We start from the raw sequence: 19,188 nt of genomic DNA on the forward strand, positions 1-19,188 counted from the left end.
GAGCTAATTCTTTCTTTAAGCATCTGATACTTGGGTATAAAATGATAAGGTTGAGACTGCATGGGACCACTGTTGGGATACACTGAAAATTCTACTCAACTGATTTTTATACTCTCATCATTGCAGTTCAGCAGTTTCCTTTGGATTTTTTTTTCCTTCTATTTTTACCTCTGCTTTAAAAGAGGTTTTGTTAAATACCAGCATAGGCCTTGTAAAGGTGGACTGGGATCTTTTGTTGTGAATAAAGCTTTCAGAATCATAGGACGTACTTTGAGTCCCTGCAAACAGGAGGTGGGAATGTAAATTTTAAAGTAGAAAATTCAAAATATTTAAAAAGGAAAAAAAAAATCACTGTTACAAGTTTTGAACTATTACAATTAATCTCTTTGGGCAATGTGAAGAGATTTAAGGGCACAAATTACATAACTGCAAAAGCAAACAAGCCAATCAAGTTTAAACTTCAGAATCTTTAATTTATGGATTTCTTGTTTATTAAAATCCTGATGTGGAATTCTTGGTTACTACTGTCTGCAAAGTAAAGGGCTGAGGTTCATAGCTCTTTGTCAACTAATGTTAGGTGTTCCCAGGCTCACCAGAGGCATACAGTGCTTTCTGGTCATATTTCATCTGTCCAAGCTTAAATGAATCTGTACTGCACAAGATATGAGTGTGTAATTAAATTTCATGCATTTTTTAATGTTTGTTAATCAACTTTACTTGGAATTCATTTCTGAAGGATCCATCTCAAATGCTGCTCTGATTAAGTGTAACAATCTTTCTGATGATTAAAATGCACATCTGAAAACGAGTAAGCTTTGAGAGCCTTTTGAGTTCCTTCTGCCTCACTCTTACACAGGTAATAAATAGCTTGACAATTGCTCCCCCCAAAGATAATAATCCAGAATGATTATTAGAGAATGGAGTTGGGGGGAAAGGCTTTTATGACTGTGTTTGGTGATTCCACAGTGATTCTGAACCTATGATGAAAAGATACTTGTTATTTCTGTTTAGTTTTGCAGTGAAGTATGTTCCACTAAATGATACCCTTCATTTTGAATCCATTCAGTGCTAAAAACAGACCCTTTTTAGTCAGTGGTATTCAAATCTTTACATGCTGACAGCACTTCTTAAACCTAGGAAAGAATATCCAGATGGTCTCTGATCTTCAAGATGTGAAAATGCTTTTAAAAGACAACTTCGGAAATACACACCGAGACCTAAGATACAGAAAAAAGTGTTTTTTTCATACTAGTTAGAGCTCTAAAGGTTTATGTATCTATTATCCACTTCTCACTATATATAACAAAGAGCATTTCTATAGGGAGTAGTTAAGAATAGTGGGAAAATGGAAGACTCCAAGGTTCTGACCATTCTTGAGATTCATGCTTTTCTCCAGTAGTTCTCTCATGTTCTGACGAATTGATGCAGTTTAAAGATATGATTTGGGGATTTTATTTGCTCTGTTTATAACTAGTCCAGTGAAAAGCTCTCTCAGATAAGACTTTTATTCATCAGAATCCCAGCCTGGTTTGAGTTGGAAGGGACCTTAAGTCTTAACCAATTCCAACCCCCTGCAGTCATCTGTTTTCCCAACACATTTTTAAGGTATTGTTTTAGGGTGGTGTTTTAAAGGCCTTGTAACACTTCTCTAATCTCATTCTAATTTCTCCTTCCTGTCCTTTCTCCATTCCTTAAGTGCAAAATGGATATTATATACCAATATAACTTCCCCATTGAGTTGTAATCAGTTTTTCTTCTCTGCACAGTCCCTTCAGTCTGAGTATGTTCAGTACTAAAGCCTTGCTGCTTTGGTGAAACCTGCTGAGCTCTTAAAATCCAAGTCCTTCATGAAGAACTTCAGGAAGGAAACTGCTTGCTCAGAGGAGGAATCTTCAATACCCAGGACATACTAAACCCTTAAAGAAGAGGAGACTTCTTAACAGGCAGAAATTTCTTGTCACTGACTACTGCAGCTGCACTGATGTTAAATTTATGGAAATTCTTAACCCCGTGTTATATGCAGATTTAAAATTTTAATGTTGAGACAGCTTGAATATATTTCTAATGAATTTCATTAAGACATTTATTAACTTGTGTACAGTGTTAAAATATGTATTTAGAGAATATTTTGGTAAGCAATATATATAAAAATGATGTAAAAATTAGAATATATTTTAATTTAGTGTCGACTTTGCTACAAAAAATGTGTATTTTAAAGAATTTGTACATGTTTATCAAAGATACAAATTTTTTTATGAACAAGAAGTTTTTCTTGGTGTAGGGGTCCACCATTCTTGCTTAGAGCCTAATGTAATTATTTTTTTGCTACTTGGTCTTCTGGTAACATAATGGAAGTCTAACTAGTGAGAAACTAGTTATTGCACTATTGAGTGAAAGCACTTGATGCAGTCGCTTCCTACTTTCAGCTGCTAATGTTTCATAAGGAAATGCTGTGAAAGAAAAATAAAGGGAAAATGTTGGTTGAGACAGAACTTACATCTTCCACTGCAAAGAGAAAGTGATTTATCTGATGATTCAATTCTAGAATTAATGCTTTCTTTCCTTTTGTCTTAAAGGAATGTTTTCACTTTCTTCTCAATGTAGAATATTACATTTAGCTATGCAATGTATGCTGCAAAAATGAAGGCAGGCTGGACTGAAATTGGTTAAGACTGCGTATGCACAGTGAGTTGGGCAGTGCTGCGTACTTAAGTGGTTTTAATCTACATTTGGCAGTATATGTACACTTTCATTAGCGAAGATGTTGGAACTATATTTAATTTTCACTTATCAATTAGGTAAGTTTGGATATCACCTGGATAACATCAATTGGATGTTTCATACACATTTTAGTTTGCAAACTGCTGTTAAACACATGGCTAATGTAAATTCCCGTATCACAGAACATTTTTGCAGTAGTAAAGATGCTCTTTAATGTATAGTTTAATCAGATGTTATTAGGAAGGAGACTGGGAATGAAGGTGTCACAGTGAAGCACTGGAGATCCTGTGGGAAATTTTCACAACTCCACAAGTGCACAGTAAGCAAAAAAAAAAAAGGACTTGATTTGCCACTAGTTTAGAAGACAAAACCAGAACAGATCTGTTACCTAGGAGTTTTTCTGATACCTACAGAAACTTAAAGATCAAACTCAGTTGAACTGCCCATCTGTTCGTGAAGATCAGGAATTCCCTGCATTTGCTTGACAGCTAAAGTTAAGGTAAAGTGCCACGTTATTTATTTAAAAGATAAGCTCACAAATTGCTATGGAAAGTTGTACTGAAAGTGTTACTAAGCAATACTGAGAGCAGCTATATAAATCACTGAATAAAATCTCCATGCAATACTGTACTTTTTCCACAATTGTGTATATGTAACATATACACACACAAAGTAGCATATGTGTGTGCATATATATACAATATACTGTATATTAATTATAGATTAATGGTAAGGTAATTCTACCTCTTATAAAGAATTTTGTCATGAACTTTGTTATAAATAGCTTTCCTTGATAAAATATTGTTTAATTTTGAAATGTAGATATGTATACATACAGCTAATTGACAATAAAATGCCTTTATCATCCAGCCTTCTTGTTTCTTGGCTTTTCTTATGTTAGATATTTTCATGCTAACTAACAAAAGTGGATCTGTAATAGAAAAGCAGCTCTTCAAAATCACGTTCCTTCTTCTAAAGCATGTAGTGTATTTTTATGTAAGGTGACACTGCACAAAGTCATTAGTATGATGGATATCTTTTATAACATCTCTGGCTAACCTTGTACTTGCTTTGTATAACATAAAGTATTTAATCAGCGTATTGGCAGTGTGATGTAAAGGTTGCCTTTGAAAATACCGTAACGTAAAAGCTGTGTCTGAATTGAGGAACTCTTTTTTTCCTGGACAAGGACGCCTGTTAAAAGGTGTATTATACCTTGCCTTTTGCAGATGTAACAGGTTTCTTAGTCTCACGAACAGCAGGGTCTTTGTAAAAACATCATGCTTTCATTAGCTTCTTATCCTTCCTTTCAATTAAAAACTAGTCACAAATGGTGCTAACATGATTTAACTGTGCTGCTGATTATCAGCACATTTGTGTGTCACATGATTATTTATCCAGGGTGCTTAATATTCCTGTTGGCTGAGTCTGTACTGCAGTGGATGATGTGGGCAGTATGGAACTGTTACACAGCCACTCTAAAGAAATGGCAAAGCCAGGAACAGAGCTTTGGAAGTTGCCCAAATTCTGGTGGAAGTCTCATGTAAAAACACAATAAATGCTTCTGCCACTACACTCAGAAAATTAATGGATGGTGGTTTGGATGTGTAGAGTAAATACAAAGGAAAGGCAGCTAAATAAGAAGTTTCCAGTACACAGGAATTAACCTCTCACCTAGCTTTTTTTTCTATACTTTCTATACAAAATACATAAATGCCAGCTAATGTACAACATATTTAAAAATGAAAGATAAATATAGCCAATATTCTGTTACAGTCTGCTTCCTAACAACAACAAATCTAGGGGACAGTGAAAGGTCAGGGACGTCTTCAGAACCTTGTAGCTTTTAAAAAATACCCTGGAATTTGGTTCTCTGTTTATCCTCTGTTCCCTTCTCCTTGAACTTTACTATTTCTTTTGCCCCATTATCTTCTTGTTCTGGGAGTGCAAGCACAGGAGATCATTAAAACAGGTTTGATAAACAGTCAAGGATGGGTTAAATAGATCTAGAGGTTTCGCTGGGCCTGTGATTCCATGGCCTTATGAAACTGTTAATCATCTCTTTAAAGTATGCTTTATGAAGCTTTTTGGTTGGGGAGAGATTTCTTGTTACAGATTTAGAGAATATTTTTCAATTACAGTACTGCAGAAAGAGGAGGATTTTAGTTTCTATAATAACTGTTCTCTACTGACAGCTAAACAATGAAAGGCCTCAAAAGGTTTGACACTTGATTAGATCTGCACTGTAAAGTGCAGTAGGCAAAAAGTATGGTAATTAAGGGCCTGATCAAGTAAATCACTCAGGTATGTCTTTAACCTGGAGTACATGAGCAATCTGATTAATTAAAGAAGAACGTAGGTATTCTTGTTGGTAACAAATGCATGTTTGGATCAATAGTCCTGTCAATTGCAAACATGAGCCTGTCAAATCAAAGATGTGCTGTGTTGCAAAAAAATAATCTGTTAACCCACACTAATTAACTCCAGTATCTTAAAGAATGTATATTGTAACTATAATTATTTCCCAATAGATTATTTGGTGTTGTCATTTATTAGCACCGTGAGTTTAACAAAGATACCTTTAGTCAATATATAGATCATACCTTACAAGCCAGGAGTGTTCATTTCTGTAGCCTACATATAACCCACCTGTAAAAGCACTTTATCTCCTACAGTCACCACAAAATTAAGCAGCATTCCTCTTCTGGGAAGCTTTCCTGAGAGGAAATACTAAGTTCATTTGCTCGCTTTCTTATTAAAGTCTTGTGCAGGGTAAGGACAGCTGATGTTCTGCTACTGTTGAATAAAGTACCATTGAGTTCCTGAGAGAATCCAACTACAAACTCTTGTCTATTTGGGAAAGAAGTGTTAAGTCTGGCTTTTCACACAGCTTTTAGTCCATGCAACCACCTGCTGGTCACCTCTGCTGGGACTTGTGCTCTGAATCAGTTCTGGTGTGAGACCGTTTCAAACACCGCACTGATTCTGTTTTATCTGTGTTCTTATTGGCACCTCCATCAGGATCTCCTGTGGGCTGAGGCAGCTGTTTAATCAAGAAATACTGAATATTTAGGCTGAGGACCAGCTTCCTCAAATAAGGAATTTTATCTTACCAAGGATCTGTGCATCTGTTGTGTTTTGAATGATTTCATTTGGAAAGTATATTGTTGTTATAGACCAGTTCTAAAATTAAGCTTGCAGAAGCATAGTGCACTTTCTCTTAAAAAAGGGTCAGAAATAAAACCAGTTTAAGGGAAGTATGTCGCAGAGGATTTTCTCCAGTAAATAAATCATGTTTCTGACAGAAGTGACTGATACTGGTTTGAAAGCCTGCTGCAAATGAAAGTTGTGTAAACGGGTTCGAACCAGGAAACTGGTAACGCGAAGGGAAGAGTCAGACTGTGTAGATGCAGTATTTCTGGAGCATGACAGGGTTTGGGTTTTTTTTTTTTCTTTCTGTTTTTTTTTTTTTTTTTCTTCTTGATTTAACAAGTTGAAAATCTGCTGAATAATTCATGAAGAGTGGAAGGGCTGAATCTTCCTGGAATGATATACAGTGTACGTAGCGTGGCACAGGAGAAACTGCAAAGCTTTGTATCAGTTGCTCCCGTTTCTGCTGCTGATTGCAAGGTGCTGCTGCTCTTCGCATTTTCACAGCTCCAGAATCCTCAGCCGTGCTCTGGTCTGCTCACAGCCATCCTCTCCCTATGGAACCACCTTCGCTACCTACACACTGTGGGATCTCATAGTACTGCCTGCCCTGGACACTGCCATTCTCTCTCACTGCAAACTGTGTGTTCTGGACCCTGCAGCCCGTATGACTGGAACATGCCTTAAGAGTCCCTCAGCTGCACATCCTCCCTTGTGCTTGGTGGGGGACTCCTGCAGCAGGATCTTCTGATCCAGACCAGGATGGGATTTACAGGGAGAAGCCAAAACTGAGCTGCATTCAGCGAGATGCCCAACGCCTCTTCCTGGAGTGCCAGCTCGCCTCTGCTGCTGCTCTGGGAGGACTCCTCTGGGACCCGCATCTTCCTCTCGCTGCTCTATGCAGTCTTGGCTATCTCGGGGACCTTATCCAATGTGATGGTCATCTATTTGGTCTTCTCCTTCAAGAAGCTGCAGACAACCAGCAATGCCTTCATCGTGAACGGCTGCGCGGCAGACCTGAGCGTGTGCGCCCTGTGGATGCCCCAGGAGGCTGTGCTGGGGCTGCTGCCTCCCAACTCCTCCTCCCTTCGCTCCGCAGAGTACCGGCTGCTGCGAGGGGGGCTCCTGGGCCTCGGCCTCACCGTGTCCCTCGCCTCTCACCTGCTGGTGGCCTTCAACAGGTACGTGCTCATCACCAAGCTGCCCAGCGTGTACCAGGCCCTCTACCAGCGGAGACACACGGGCTGCATGATCGGGCTTTCCTGGGCCCTCGCGCTGCTCCTGGTCCCGCTGCTGCCCGGGCTCTGGACTCCAGGCTCTGCCCAGCACCCGCCGCTGCGGCAGACGGACGGCAGCTCCCGCTACACCGCGCTGCTCCTCGCCCTTGCCGTGCTGGGCCAGACGGCGCTGCTGTTACACTGCTACCTCGGCATCGTGCGGCGGGTGCGGGGCAGTGCCAAGCGGGTCAGCGTCCTCAACTTCCACCTCCTGCATCAGCTGCCCTTCCCCGCAGCGCCGCCGCCGCCCCGCCGCTCCCAGCGCCGCCTCAGCAGCGTCTCCGTCCTGCTGCTGTGCTGCGTGTTCCTGCTGGGCACGCAGCCGCTGGTCTGGGTCAGCCTCCTGGGCTTCTTCCTGCGCCCGGCGCCGCCGGCGCTACAGGCCGCCAGCTGGCTGCTGCTCTGCGCCCTCTCGGCCCTCAACCCGCTGCTCTACACGTGGCGCAGCGAGGAGTTCCGCCGGGCGGCCCGCTCCGTCCTGCCCCGCGCCGACGGGCCCGCTGCCGCACCGCGGCCCGCCTCGTCCGCCGCCGGCCCCGCCGCCGCACCGCCCTGTCCGCAGCTGCCGAGGCGGCGAGGCACGGGGAGCAGCGCCAGCGGCAGCGCCGCGCCGCGCTGAGGGGCAGCGCCGAGGGGGAACAGCCGCGTCCCCTCAGGCAGCTCCCCGCCCGCGGCCGCCTCACGGCGGGGAGAAAGCCACCCACCGCGCCCCCCGCCAGGCCCGGAGCCCGGCACCCGGCACCGCTCCGCGCTTCGAACGTTCTCCTCTTGCTACTCTCTGGCCCCTCTCCCTCTTTGGCCGCGCTGGCACGAAGCCCGAGGCTCCGGGGCTGAGGTACAGGTTTCCCGCCGCCCGCTCCCCTCAGCGCCGCTCCCGGGTGCCGGCCAGGACTCCAGCCAGAAGCGGTGGATTTAGAAAGCTGGGATAACTGGTAAATATGGCAACGTACGTCACTGTTGTTATGCTTTAAACTGTCGTTATGCTTTAAAGATGTCGATACGAGGCAGGCACCCAGACAGCTCTTTTTGAGACTTCATAAAATCAGCGTAATCCGCTCTGATTCTGAGGTAATGATTTCAAAAAGCACACTTGTGAAGGACTGCCAAGCGTCCCTTTGCACACACAAAGTAATAAATCCACAAGGAACTGCTTCCTTTTTCCCGTTACCTATCTCCGTTTTTCATGCAAGACCCTCCTTCAGCTTTCCCTGGCAAACCTCCACACGACGCTGTCTGTGGAAACTTAAAAACACGTACACTTTTGTGGTGATGTTCTGGATATTTTAGTTTGAAGGCTCTTTATATAAGGCCTGTTTTGACAAAGGCCTCTTTGTCTACGGCTCTGCACTTGATAAAACACAACGTAATATGGAGAGCAGTGTTGTCCATCCAGCCTTGTCACCTGTATGGTTACAGCTTGTTCTGTTTCTGTTAAATGCGTTATTGCTTAAGTGCAGTTTCCCAGCCTCTGCTAAATATAAACCAGCAGGTCCATTGGGAAAGGTGGCAAGGGAAAGACTGCGGTGGTGAGCCTCATTCCCCTCAGGAAAGGACCTAAAATCCTTGCGTTTCCTTCTCTGTTGCTTGACCACCTCCTTCTTCTTCTCCGGCACAGCTGGTCTCTGGTGGTGATACCTGACACTCTGCCTTTTGCACATAAGACTGGGAGAAGGTGGTTGTTTTCTGAATCTGTGGGCATCCATAAGCAGTGTCACCCGAACTGTGCCATCATGAGAAGAATGGACACAGGAACGTAGCAAGGTTCTTCACAACCAGAATATGTTGCCTTGGGTGACAGGTATAAATGTGAGCTTGGCAGCTCTTGTCTGAATGATGGCACAATAAGAAGGAAGAGACAAGCATGATGGGTGTAATATAAAAGTCCCTCTGGCCCTATTTTATCATGCTCCACACTTTGCTTGCCTTACCTGGTGGGGTTTGCTTTAAGAGAATTGCTTTAAGAGGGAGGGAAGAGTTTAATTCTTTCCCAAGTCTGTGACCTGCTAGGCACCTGTGATACAATGCTGTATCCAAAAGCCCCATACCAAAACTTATTTTTCCATATAAAAGCATAAGACATCATCACAGAAAAGATTCTTCTTGACGTCAGGATTTGACAAAGACGAGGCTTCAAAAGGAAAATGAAATCATCTTGACATCCTGAAAATGTATCAACATCTTGAAAATCAAATTAGCTACTTGCAAGGACCTGTTTCCAGAGTCTGAGGCTTACAGAGAGCATCTTCCTCCACCTTGGAGATAGTGTGAGAGCCAGCATGCCACAGGTGACAGCATCAGAATGGTAGGGAGGGTTAGCAGGAAAACACGAACAAGAAGATATGCAAGGTTTATTTTTATCAACACTGTGCACATATCCTGGAGAGTGGAGGAGCCACTGTATCCTTGTTGGAATCTCTCATCCTAATCTCAGCAACTGTGCTTTTGCTAGCTTTGTGCAGCAGATGGAGAAGGAAAACTGTTCCAACCACACCTATACCAGTTCTGGAAAATACTCTGGATCACTGCTGAAGCAGAGCAAACTCCAGGGCCACCAAGGGGTAAGACCCTGTTCTACTGTGGAGCATTTGTTCAGTGTGGAGCAAAAGGATGCACATCACCACTTCCCACCATGCCTGAAGGAATTGAAGACACTTGGTAACACTCAGTACTGGGCTCAGCAGCAGAAGAAAAAGCTTTAAAATAAAAAGTCACATGTCATCTTCCTGGTTTTGACTGTGAAACATGTTAGTCTGGAATTAAAGCAATAACCTGTTTCAGAATTCAGTGTCCAAACATCAGCTAACTGGAATTTCTGGGCTTCTTCCCATGTAAAATAGCATGCAAGTGAAATGCCTGTATTTTATATAGACTACGTTTTAAATGCAAACCTGTATACAGAATGCTCTCATTTACAAATACCTAAGTCAGCTATCCTTCTGCTATGCATTAATTCCAGAGAACAGCTGGAAATCCCATGGAAAGTTTGATGTAATTACATCTGACTGTAAATCTTTGACTGTTTTAATATACTCAGGTGACCTAACTAGCATTACACAGAAAAGAACTTTAATTTAAAGTAATTAAAAAAGAGTAATTGTCTCAAGATCAGTTTCTTAGAGAAATTACTGCTCAGAAAAGTCCTGTATGCCTTGTTCTACAGCCATATTCTTTTTATTTCCACATTGTAAATACTCCATGGTAAATTGCAATGGAAGCTCAGCTTAGCTTAACTTCTGGCTCTGTGGTACTGCTTCTAGGTTGAGAAAATTGATCTGACTCAGTTTTTGGTATCTATGCTTTACTTTTACAGCTGGTTCATATGTGTCCTTCTAGTTTAATGGTGACTTTTCTTCAGTATGAATTTCTGTCACGCTCAAACAGCTGATTAAGAGCTGCTGGGGCTGTGCTGCCAATTGTCCTTTAAAATGTCTGAGCCAGTTTTTCAAGAGGTGTAAATGAAGGTGGTGGGAAAACCTGTTAGCAATTCAAGGGAGGTTTGCTTTAATTGAATTGCTTCTTTGATCTGGTGGTGTGCCAAGCTAGTTGTCTGAGCAGTCTTAAGACTGCCCTTCCTAGAGTGGCTGTTCAGCTGGCTTCACAAACATTAGATAGATGTCATTCAAGTGTTGGATTTATTAGACAGTGGTGCAGGTCAGCCACATTGTTCATGTGCAATAGGTGCCTATTCCTTTGCTTTTTTTCTCAGGGCTTCTGGAAACAACAGCAGCTAGGAGTCAGTAGTAGGCTGAATTGTGGTCAGTCAAACTGATGTGGCTTGAAAACAGCCATTTGATGTATTATGGTGGCCTAAGTAAATCTACCTATCAGTTTGTAGGTTTGTCTGTGCAGAAACACGTGTCAGACCTGCTTTTTAAAGGTGACATTGTGATGCCTCAGAATAACACCCTAAGGCAGAAACACAGTTGTGAGAATTGCTTGCAGAGGGGCTTCATGAAGTTATCGTTCGGATTAAACCTTTTTGAAGTTAACAATTTAAGACAGTCATAAAAAGCCATTGGGCTGCTCTGTGGGATCAGGTAGCTGTAATAATATGAGCCTTCACCAAAACTGGGCAATCACTGCCCTTAACAAAGGTGCGTAAAAATGTACAGGCAGAAAAGTGAAGCTTAGAAAAAGCAAGACAGGGGCACTAACAGTGGGATGCTAAGTAACAACACAGAGAGAAGTTTGAAAGCCAAAAGAGGGCTGGGATTATAATGAAATTCACCATCTCCAATTCTTTGATTCTTTATAAATGTGAGGAAACAGAATTCTATGCTTTTCCTAATAAACAAACCCATGTGATTGTATTCTCAAGTTCTCCTTTTATCAAAGCAATCCATACAGCAGCATATTTCATTAACCTCTGGAATCCAAAGGGACTAAAGGTGCATATGGCATCAGCATTCTTCTGGAGCCAGCATTCAAAGCATGGCTGGACGTGGAGGTAGGCTACCCCTGAGCTACCCTCCCCGCTCCACCAGCAGCACGCTCTGAACCTTTCTTTTTTCCTAACTACCAAATTGATGCTATTTTTAAAAAAAACCCACATACAGATTATTTTCAAATGAAGACGTTTGAGTGTAGCATTTCATTAAAGAAAAAAGTGACAACATATACTTTAGCTTTCTATTTCATCTTAAATCACATAACCAGATTATTGCAGTATTCTTTAAATTCAGAAGTCCCTTTCCCAAATGGCAGCGAAAATAGCTTTTCTCGTGACTGTTTAACTTCTAAGAAAGCTACCTTTTTTTTCTCTTTTATGTCAATCCTTCCCATGCACTGTCATCATTTTACCAGGGTAATAGTCTATTTTCTTGCCTTCTTTTTCCTTTTCTTTGGTATTTTCTGTAATTTCCTTCACTAAAAGTACTTGATTCTGCTGACCAGGGAATGACTTCTTGAGCAGTGTCAGGCTGGGGAGATGATTGTAAACAGACTAAAGAACTGAGGGACAAATCCCACGTACTTAAATTTGTACTTAAGACTGAGTAGGTTTTGGAGGTAGGTTTTTCCCTGTATAGAGTAATGGACAGGTGCTGTGTCTGTATTCACAGGTGCTTGCATTTGATTAAGCCTATGTAAAAACCAGGAGTAATATAGAAAAAAAGTCACAGTTTGAAGGGTGGAGAAAACTACTTATCAAAAGTGACCTCATTACCAAATACACACTCTTATGCAAGTATCCAAACAAGTCTGCTACCATAAAGGTGATTTAATGATCTCTTCTGGCTTAGCAAACATGACCTTAAAGGAAAATAGCTCTGATTTAAGAGTGTGGGCCACCTCTTTATTGTTGATGAGCTCAATAGGGCAAGACTTCCTGTTCAATCTGCCCTATACCTATTCCAGGCATATTCATAGAATCATGGAACAGTTTCTGCTGGAGGTGACCTTAAAGCTCATCCAGTTCCAGCCCCCTAGAGCTTTCTTTCCACTAGAGCAGCTGGCTCCAAACCCCATCTAACCTGGCCTTGAACGCTGTCAGGGGTGGGGCAGCCACAGCTTCTCTGGGCACCCTGTGCCAGTGCTTCAGCACCCTCACAGGGAAGAGCTTCTGCCTAAGAGCCCATCTCAGTCTCCCCTCTGGCAGGTTAAAGCCATTCCCCTTGTCCTGTCCATACAGTCCCTTGTCCAAAGCCCCTCTCCAGGTTTCCTGTAGCCCCTTTAGGCACTGGAGCTGCTCTAAGGTCTCCCCTTAAGGAGCCTTCTCCAGGCTGAACCAGCCCAGCTCTCTCAGCCTGGCTCCAGAGCAGAGCTGCTCCAGCCCTCGCAGCATCTTCATAGCCCTCTTCTGGACTCACCCCATCAGGTCCACAATCTTCTTACATTAGGGGCCCCAGAGCTGAATGCAGTTCTCTACGTGAGGTCTCACCAGAGTGGAGCAGAGGGGGAGAATTCCCCTTCTCAGCCTACTGCTCACGCAGCTGATGGTGCAGTCCAGGGTACAGTTTCTGTGCTGCAGGCACACATGGTTGGGTCATATTGAGCTTCTCAAGAACCAACACTCCCAAGTCCTCCTCAGGGCTGCTCTGAGTCACTTCTCTGCCCAGCCTGTAGCTGTGCCTGCAAGGTGTAGGACCTTGCACTTGGCTTTGTTGTACTCCATGAGGTTGGCATTGGCCAACTCTCCAGCGTGTCCAGGTCCCCCTGGATCCCATCCCTTCCCTCCAGCATGTTGACAGTATCACACAGCTCGGTGCCATCACAAACTTACTGAAAGCCTCTCAATCCCGCTGTCCATGTCACTGACAAAGATGATGAACAGGGTGGGTCCCAACAATCACCTATGAGGATTGCTGCTAGTCACTTGGTCTCCACTTGGACATCAAGCCATTGACCACAACTCGTTGAGTATGACCATCCAGCCAGTTCTTTATGCACCCTGTAGTCCACCCCTCATGTCCATGCCTCTCAGTTTGGAGACAAGGTTTTTGTATGGAACAGTGTCCAATGTTTTGCACAAGTCCAGGTAGATGTCATTTGCTCTTCACTTATCCACCAGTGCTGTAACCCTGTTGTAGAAGGCCACCAAATCTGTTAGGCATGATTTGGCCTTAGTGAAGCCATGTTGGCTGTCACCTATCACCTGCTTATTGTCCATACGCTTTAGCATAGCTTCCAGAAGTACCTGCCCCATGATCTTGCCTGGCACCAAGATGAGACTGACTGACCTGTAGGTCCCTGGGTGTTCATTTCTTTCCTTTTTAACAGTGGGGGGTTACATCTCCCCATTTCCAGTCAGTGAGAACTTCCTTGGCCTGCCACTTCTCAAATATGATGGACAGCAGCTTAGCCACTTCATCTGCTAGTTCCCTCAGGACCCATGGGATTGTGCACCCTCAGGTTCACTAAATGGTCTTGAACCTGATCTCCTACAGTGAGTGGTCCTTCATTCTCTCAGACACAGCCTTTGCCTCCTGTGACTTGTATTCTATGGCTGGAGCACTTGCTGGTGAAGATCGATGCAAAGAAGTCTTTCAGTACTTCTGCCTTCTTCATGTTCCAGGTGACCAGGTCTCCCGTTCCCTTCTGGAGGGAGTCCATGTTCCAACATGGAATTGTTCATGGAATTAAAGAACTGGAAAGAAGATAATCCTGAAGAAAACCCACTTGTAGCTGCTTTCTGGCCTGAAGCCTTGGGTTTCTGAAGAAACAGAATAACATTAACCATTTGGTTTGTAGGACAAACTATAGGATATCTCACCTGCAACCCCGCACCATAGGTGTGGAGACAAGCTTCTGAGAAGTGTTCAGAAGGAAAGCAAAGTGCCTGTGGAAGGGGGAGCTCAAGCCAAACCAGGGAGCTGTGTAGCACCATAGTCTTCACCATGCTGAGCTGTTCCTTTGTGGGTCAATGGGTTGAAATAATGAACAACAAAAATGTGTCTGACAAAATTTTTCAGTACTATTCTAATGCCTTTTTTTTTTTTTCTGTACTGTTTTGAGATCATTCTCTGCTCCAGATTTTTCCTGCTGCTCTAGAATTGACAGTGGATGAAAACATACTTAGTTGTAATTATTAAACACAGTGGAAGAAAGAATAATTCTCATTGTCACTGGATGGAACCAACTCCCATGGTGCAAGGACCAAGGTACAAGGAGCAAAGAGCTGAATTCAGAGAGCAGCTGAGTGAGGGAAGTGGAAGTGGAGCCTTGTGGGGAGAAATGGCAGGAGCTACTGTACCTGAGAGAGATATGTTTTATATCTTGTTATTTTATTCATAGCTTCATGACTCTGCCATCTCAGATGGAGTTTTGTTTATAGAAGTCTTCAGGCTGTCTGGAGTCTCCTGTGACAGTCTCAGGGCAGAAATAAAAATGCAGATATGCTTCAGGCAAGAGCTGCATCCATCCTGATCTGTCCTGAAGCTGATGATGTGATGGAGGAGCGATGGCACTCTGAAAAGAGCAAGGTGAGCATTAGCAACACAAGAAAACTATGAAAGAGAGAGCTTGAGAGGCCAAGGTGATCAAGTGAACAGTACCAGAGTTTAGCAAAACATTACACAAACTTTCCTTCATGTTTGTTCCACTGAGGTGTCACAGGGAAATACCCTTTTTGTTTTCTCCTGCCCCTTTTGTCTGCCTTGACCCAGTGTACCAAAGTGCTGGAATAGCTGATTTCCTCTCACCATAGAGCCTCTGACACTGACTTTGATATCACTGCATAAAACACCGTTGCTGTGATTCTTTATAAGCTTTGCATATTTCATTCTAAGGTTCAGTGAAATGGCTGTGCAGTGCTGTAGCTGTGGAGACAGGAGCAGCAAGGTTTCAGCAGAGGTAATAACCAGGAATCCTGTGAAGATGTGTGAGTAGTACTTCTTCATATGTACGTTTGAGTATTAATCCTTTGTTTTCTGTTGCATTTCATCTGTTGCTATCTGCATATATTGGAATAGCTTCCTTGCAGGAGTGTACTTTCCCATCAAAATGTCTCATTTAATTAATCCTTTTTGATAAAGGGAGTGGTAAAATCCTGCAGGATTTGAGGTATGCAGCCATGTTAGCTCCTCCATTGAGCATAAGTGTCCCTCTTCCATTCAACAGAGCATCTGCCTTTGCACTAGGTGTAATTATTGTGGCATTATTTCTCTCAGGCTGATTAAATGAGAGAGTTGGTTAACTGCAGCATGGGAAAACAAGAGCAGCCTCACTACTGATCCTGTTTGATTCCAAGAGAAAGGAACTTTTCATAGGTTTTGCTGTGCCTATTAGCTTTTTTTGTATGTCATTAACACAGTAGAACTACCTGTCATATTTTAAAAAAAGACAAATAGGAGCACAAAAATGATTCATGGGAGCTCTCCAGAGTCCACAGGAGATACCTTGCTTGAGTCTTTGCTATTTATGGGAGCTGTTCTGGACATAAGAAAAAGGATTAGGAGAGTCAGGCAAATAGAACAAAAGATGGCTCTGAGCTGAATTAATTCTCAGCTTAATTAATTTTCTTCTTTCTCATGCATCATTAAATATTGCAGTGTATGGAGTATCTGTATTATACCTGTCACCTGATAGCAATTATGGTCGTTATGGTAATGTCAAGATTATAATTATAGTCCCTTCTGCAGTGTAGTCATACTATGCTAAAAAACATAGATTTACACGGTAGTGTCCTGTGCTTGGGAGCAGCCCAAAGATGAATACATTTTGAGAGGTTTGAGGGGAAAGATGTTTTGTTTCTGAGTTATAAAATTCAAGGAAAATTACAGATTTATATGTACATATGTGTGTATTTAATATGAAAGTATGTAGCCTTTGAGCTATGGCTTTACTTCATTTGAGGTAAACAAAACTCGTGAGGAATTCTTATCCATTGTTGAACATCCCTTTGGCTGAGTTTAGGAATTTAAGAATGTTAAAAAAATGCAGCTATTACTCAGAGATCAAGGAAATCATGTGCAGGCTTGGCTGGCAGCATGTGTCTTTGTGGGAGACCGTCCATACCCTTTTGCAGTGGATGGCAAGATGGCAGAGAATAAAGTGTGTCTTTAGAGAGTAACCTGATTTCTGTAGAAGAGAAGGGCAGAACTATGAGAACAAATTGTAAAACATTATCTGGTATCTTCTTCAGATTTTGTTGCTATCATTGGCCTATTTTCTTTGGGATTTTGGAGACAATTGTTCATTTAGTTTTAGAGGAAAAAAAAATAAATTGTCTCCTAAGTATACAATGTATGAAATTCCCAAATGGAAAAAGGTTCTAGGGAAACCATAGTAAGGAATATGTGAGTATGACTCAGGAAGCAAATAGTTCAAAAATGAAAACCCACTGCATGTGCAACTAAGGGTCTTGTAACCATTATTTCATTCAGTAACATCTAACACTACAGACATCATGTTAACGTCATGAATAAAATGACTGATTATATATTAATCTTGTCTGTAATTTGAAAATAGTTCTGATCAGGATACTCAGGATAGAATGGCACATACAAGTTCTTATCTTTAAATGAGAGATACGTAGAAATGCCCACGGCAGGGGGGTTGGAACTAGATGATCTTAAGGTCCTTTCCAACCCTAATGATTCTATGATTCTGTAATACTGCAGGGTAGTTTTGTTTCCTGTTCTCATCACTTGCACAATGCTATATCAAAATACTGCTTTTTATTCCTTGATTTGGGGAGCAAAGTTGGTGAGTTGTAATATATTTTTGGCAATATTTGACATCGGTATTTCGTTCCAAGCACAAGTGTACAAAGCTGTTTACATGCCAACCATTCCTAGGTTGGCATAGGGACCTATTATGTAAATACATCAGTTCAGGTAGTCATTGAGCAAACTCTTGCCAAGAATTCCCGTTAAAACATCCCGTGATGACAAGCTTGCCTGTACATATTCAACAAGAGTGCCTGGTGCTAGTGGATGCTGTCAGCAGTGAGGGGAGCTGTGTCAGGATGCTCTGTAGGAACCAGAGCTCTTGTATTCTTTTCCGATGGCCAGCTGGGCATCTGACTGAGTTACTCACCCTCAGACAAGCCAGTTGCAAAAGGTGACAGCTACTGCATCCCTCTAGCAGCTGCATGTTTGTGCCACCTTTACATACTCAGTAGCACATTTATCCTCGTATCTTCATGACTTGAAGTGGCTTATGTGGAAAGGAATACAGGCAGTGGAATCTCAATTAGTTTGTTAATTTTTTAGGGGTTGAGTCCCTAAACTGAGAAGTAGAATTTTATGGAAAATCTTTATATTGCTATTGAGGTTGAAGTGAGAGTTTGAAGACTTGACTGGTTTTCTACTGGACATAAATTGTGACAAGATCATGTAATGATGCCAGTTGATGGGTTTGAGCCATACTCATAAGACACAGCAGGAAATACCCCTCCTAGCAGTAAAGAGCACACAGGTGAATTAGAAGGAAAGACTGAGAAAACTAAATTGTATCTTATATAGTCCTAGCTCATCAAAAGCTGTTGAGGATGTGAGGCAGACCCAGATGTGGAAGACTTTATCTTCTCTTCTACTGCAGCCTTTGTTAGGAGGTTACACCTTCATTAAGGGGACTGGATTTGATGTGTGCTTGCATGTAAGCAGGTCCTGCAGATATTGCAAAAGCAAATGAAACCCAGGTTTCTTTGAATGGGTGTCAGATTCCAGGTGTATACAAGGAAATCCGTTACCCAAAAAGGGTTCTCATTTACACAGCCTGTTCCAAGGAGTTAGGGTGACTATTTCATGTCTGCTCTGCTATTCCCATCAAAAAGTCTTTGCTACTAAAGGAAGAGACATGCCACCCCTCATGTGAATGAGAAATATCTTAGTTTCTTTCTCTAGCCTTTTTCCTTTTTTGACACCTCAGGGAATCTTCCAAGTCTTTTCAAATAATCCTCGTTTGAGAGCAGGGATGTTTCTTTAGGAGGCAAGTGCCTTCACCAATGTGAGAGGGTGTAGCTGAGTTGCCTGTGATGTCCTGTGAAGTGTGTATTGGTATTAGTATGGCTCCAGAGCTTTTGCAAAGGCACAGGTAGGTTGCCTAAAGCATCAGTATGAATCTTGATTTTCCATTTGGAAGGGAGCAGTAAGACCTGGTCCAAAGGAAAATACACACTTTTGTTTCCCATTTTTAATGGATGACCAAAGAGCTTATTGAGAGGCTCGGTGAGTAGTTTCTTCCACTTACTCAGCTGTATGTCTAGGTAAAGTATAAAGACTAGCTTGACAGTTATATTAACAATAGCTCCCTGGACCTGCTTTGGCTACATCACACAGTTGTGTTCAGCACATGGAATTACTGTGGTCAAGAAAGGAGAAGCTAGATGGCACTATGGTCCAAAGAGATCATGTGCTGCCAGTGAACAGGGTGAAGCTGTGCAAGTCATCTAATCTAAAAAGACTAGAATTTTATAGATAGCCACAAAACCAGGGTCAGAATTCCTGAAGTAGAATAGGGAGAGAACAGGTTTTCCACCGATGCCATTCTTTAGCTTTTGTTTTTTATAACACAGTCAGGCTTAAACTTAAGCATATAGACATGAAAGAAAAGATTTCAGATGTAAAGTGGCTTTAAGATTGCCTGCACAGCTAAAACT

General features: G+C 42.4%; 2 protein-coding genes across 6 annotated transcripts in view; both read left to right on the forward strand.

Moving 5' to 3' along the window:
• The window catches only part of CDC14A (cell division cycle 14A), a 73,612-nt gene extending 55,730 nt beyond the window's left edge, over window positions 1-17,882 (forward strand). For 4 of the 5 annotated variants that reach the window (XM_061379004.1, XM_061379007.1, XM_061379005.1 and 1 more), the window contains one exon: window positions 1,767-3,590. In XM_061379004.1, coding sequence (XP_061234988.1) covers window positions 1,767-1,780 — 14 coding nt within the window. In that variant the 3' untranslated portion in view covers window positions 1,781-3,590. Of the gene's footprint in view, window positions 1-1,766; window positions 3,591-17,867 lie in introns of those variants that run through there. The other variant, XM_061379008.1, reaches the window with a different exon arrangement.
• On the forward strand, window positions 6,272-7,767 carry GPR88 (G protein-coupled receptor 88). The gene has a single exon (XM_061379364.1). It carries the CDS (start codon window positions 6,679-6,681, stop codon window positions 7,765-7,767), a length of 1,089 nt encoding a protein of 362 aa, XP_061235348.1. The 5' UTR covers window positions 6,272-6,678.
• Window positions 17,883-19,188: the final 1,306 nt, after the last annotated feature.

The sequence above is a fragment of the Neopsephotus bourkii genome, unplaced genomic scaffold (genome assembly GCF_033783945.1).
Source record: "Neopsephotus bourkii isolate Nb327-2 ecotype Australia unplaced genomic scaffold, CSIRO-AGI_Nbou_v1 NB_1768, whole genome shotgun sequence".
Taxonomy (NCBI): domain Eukaryota; kingdom Metazoa; phylum Chordata; class Aves; order Psittaciformes; family Psittacidae; genus Neopsephotus; species Neopsephotus bourkii.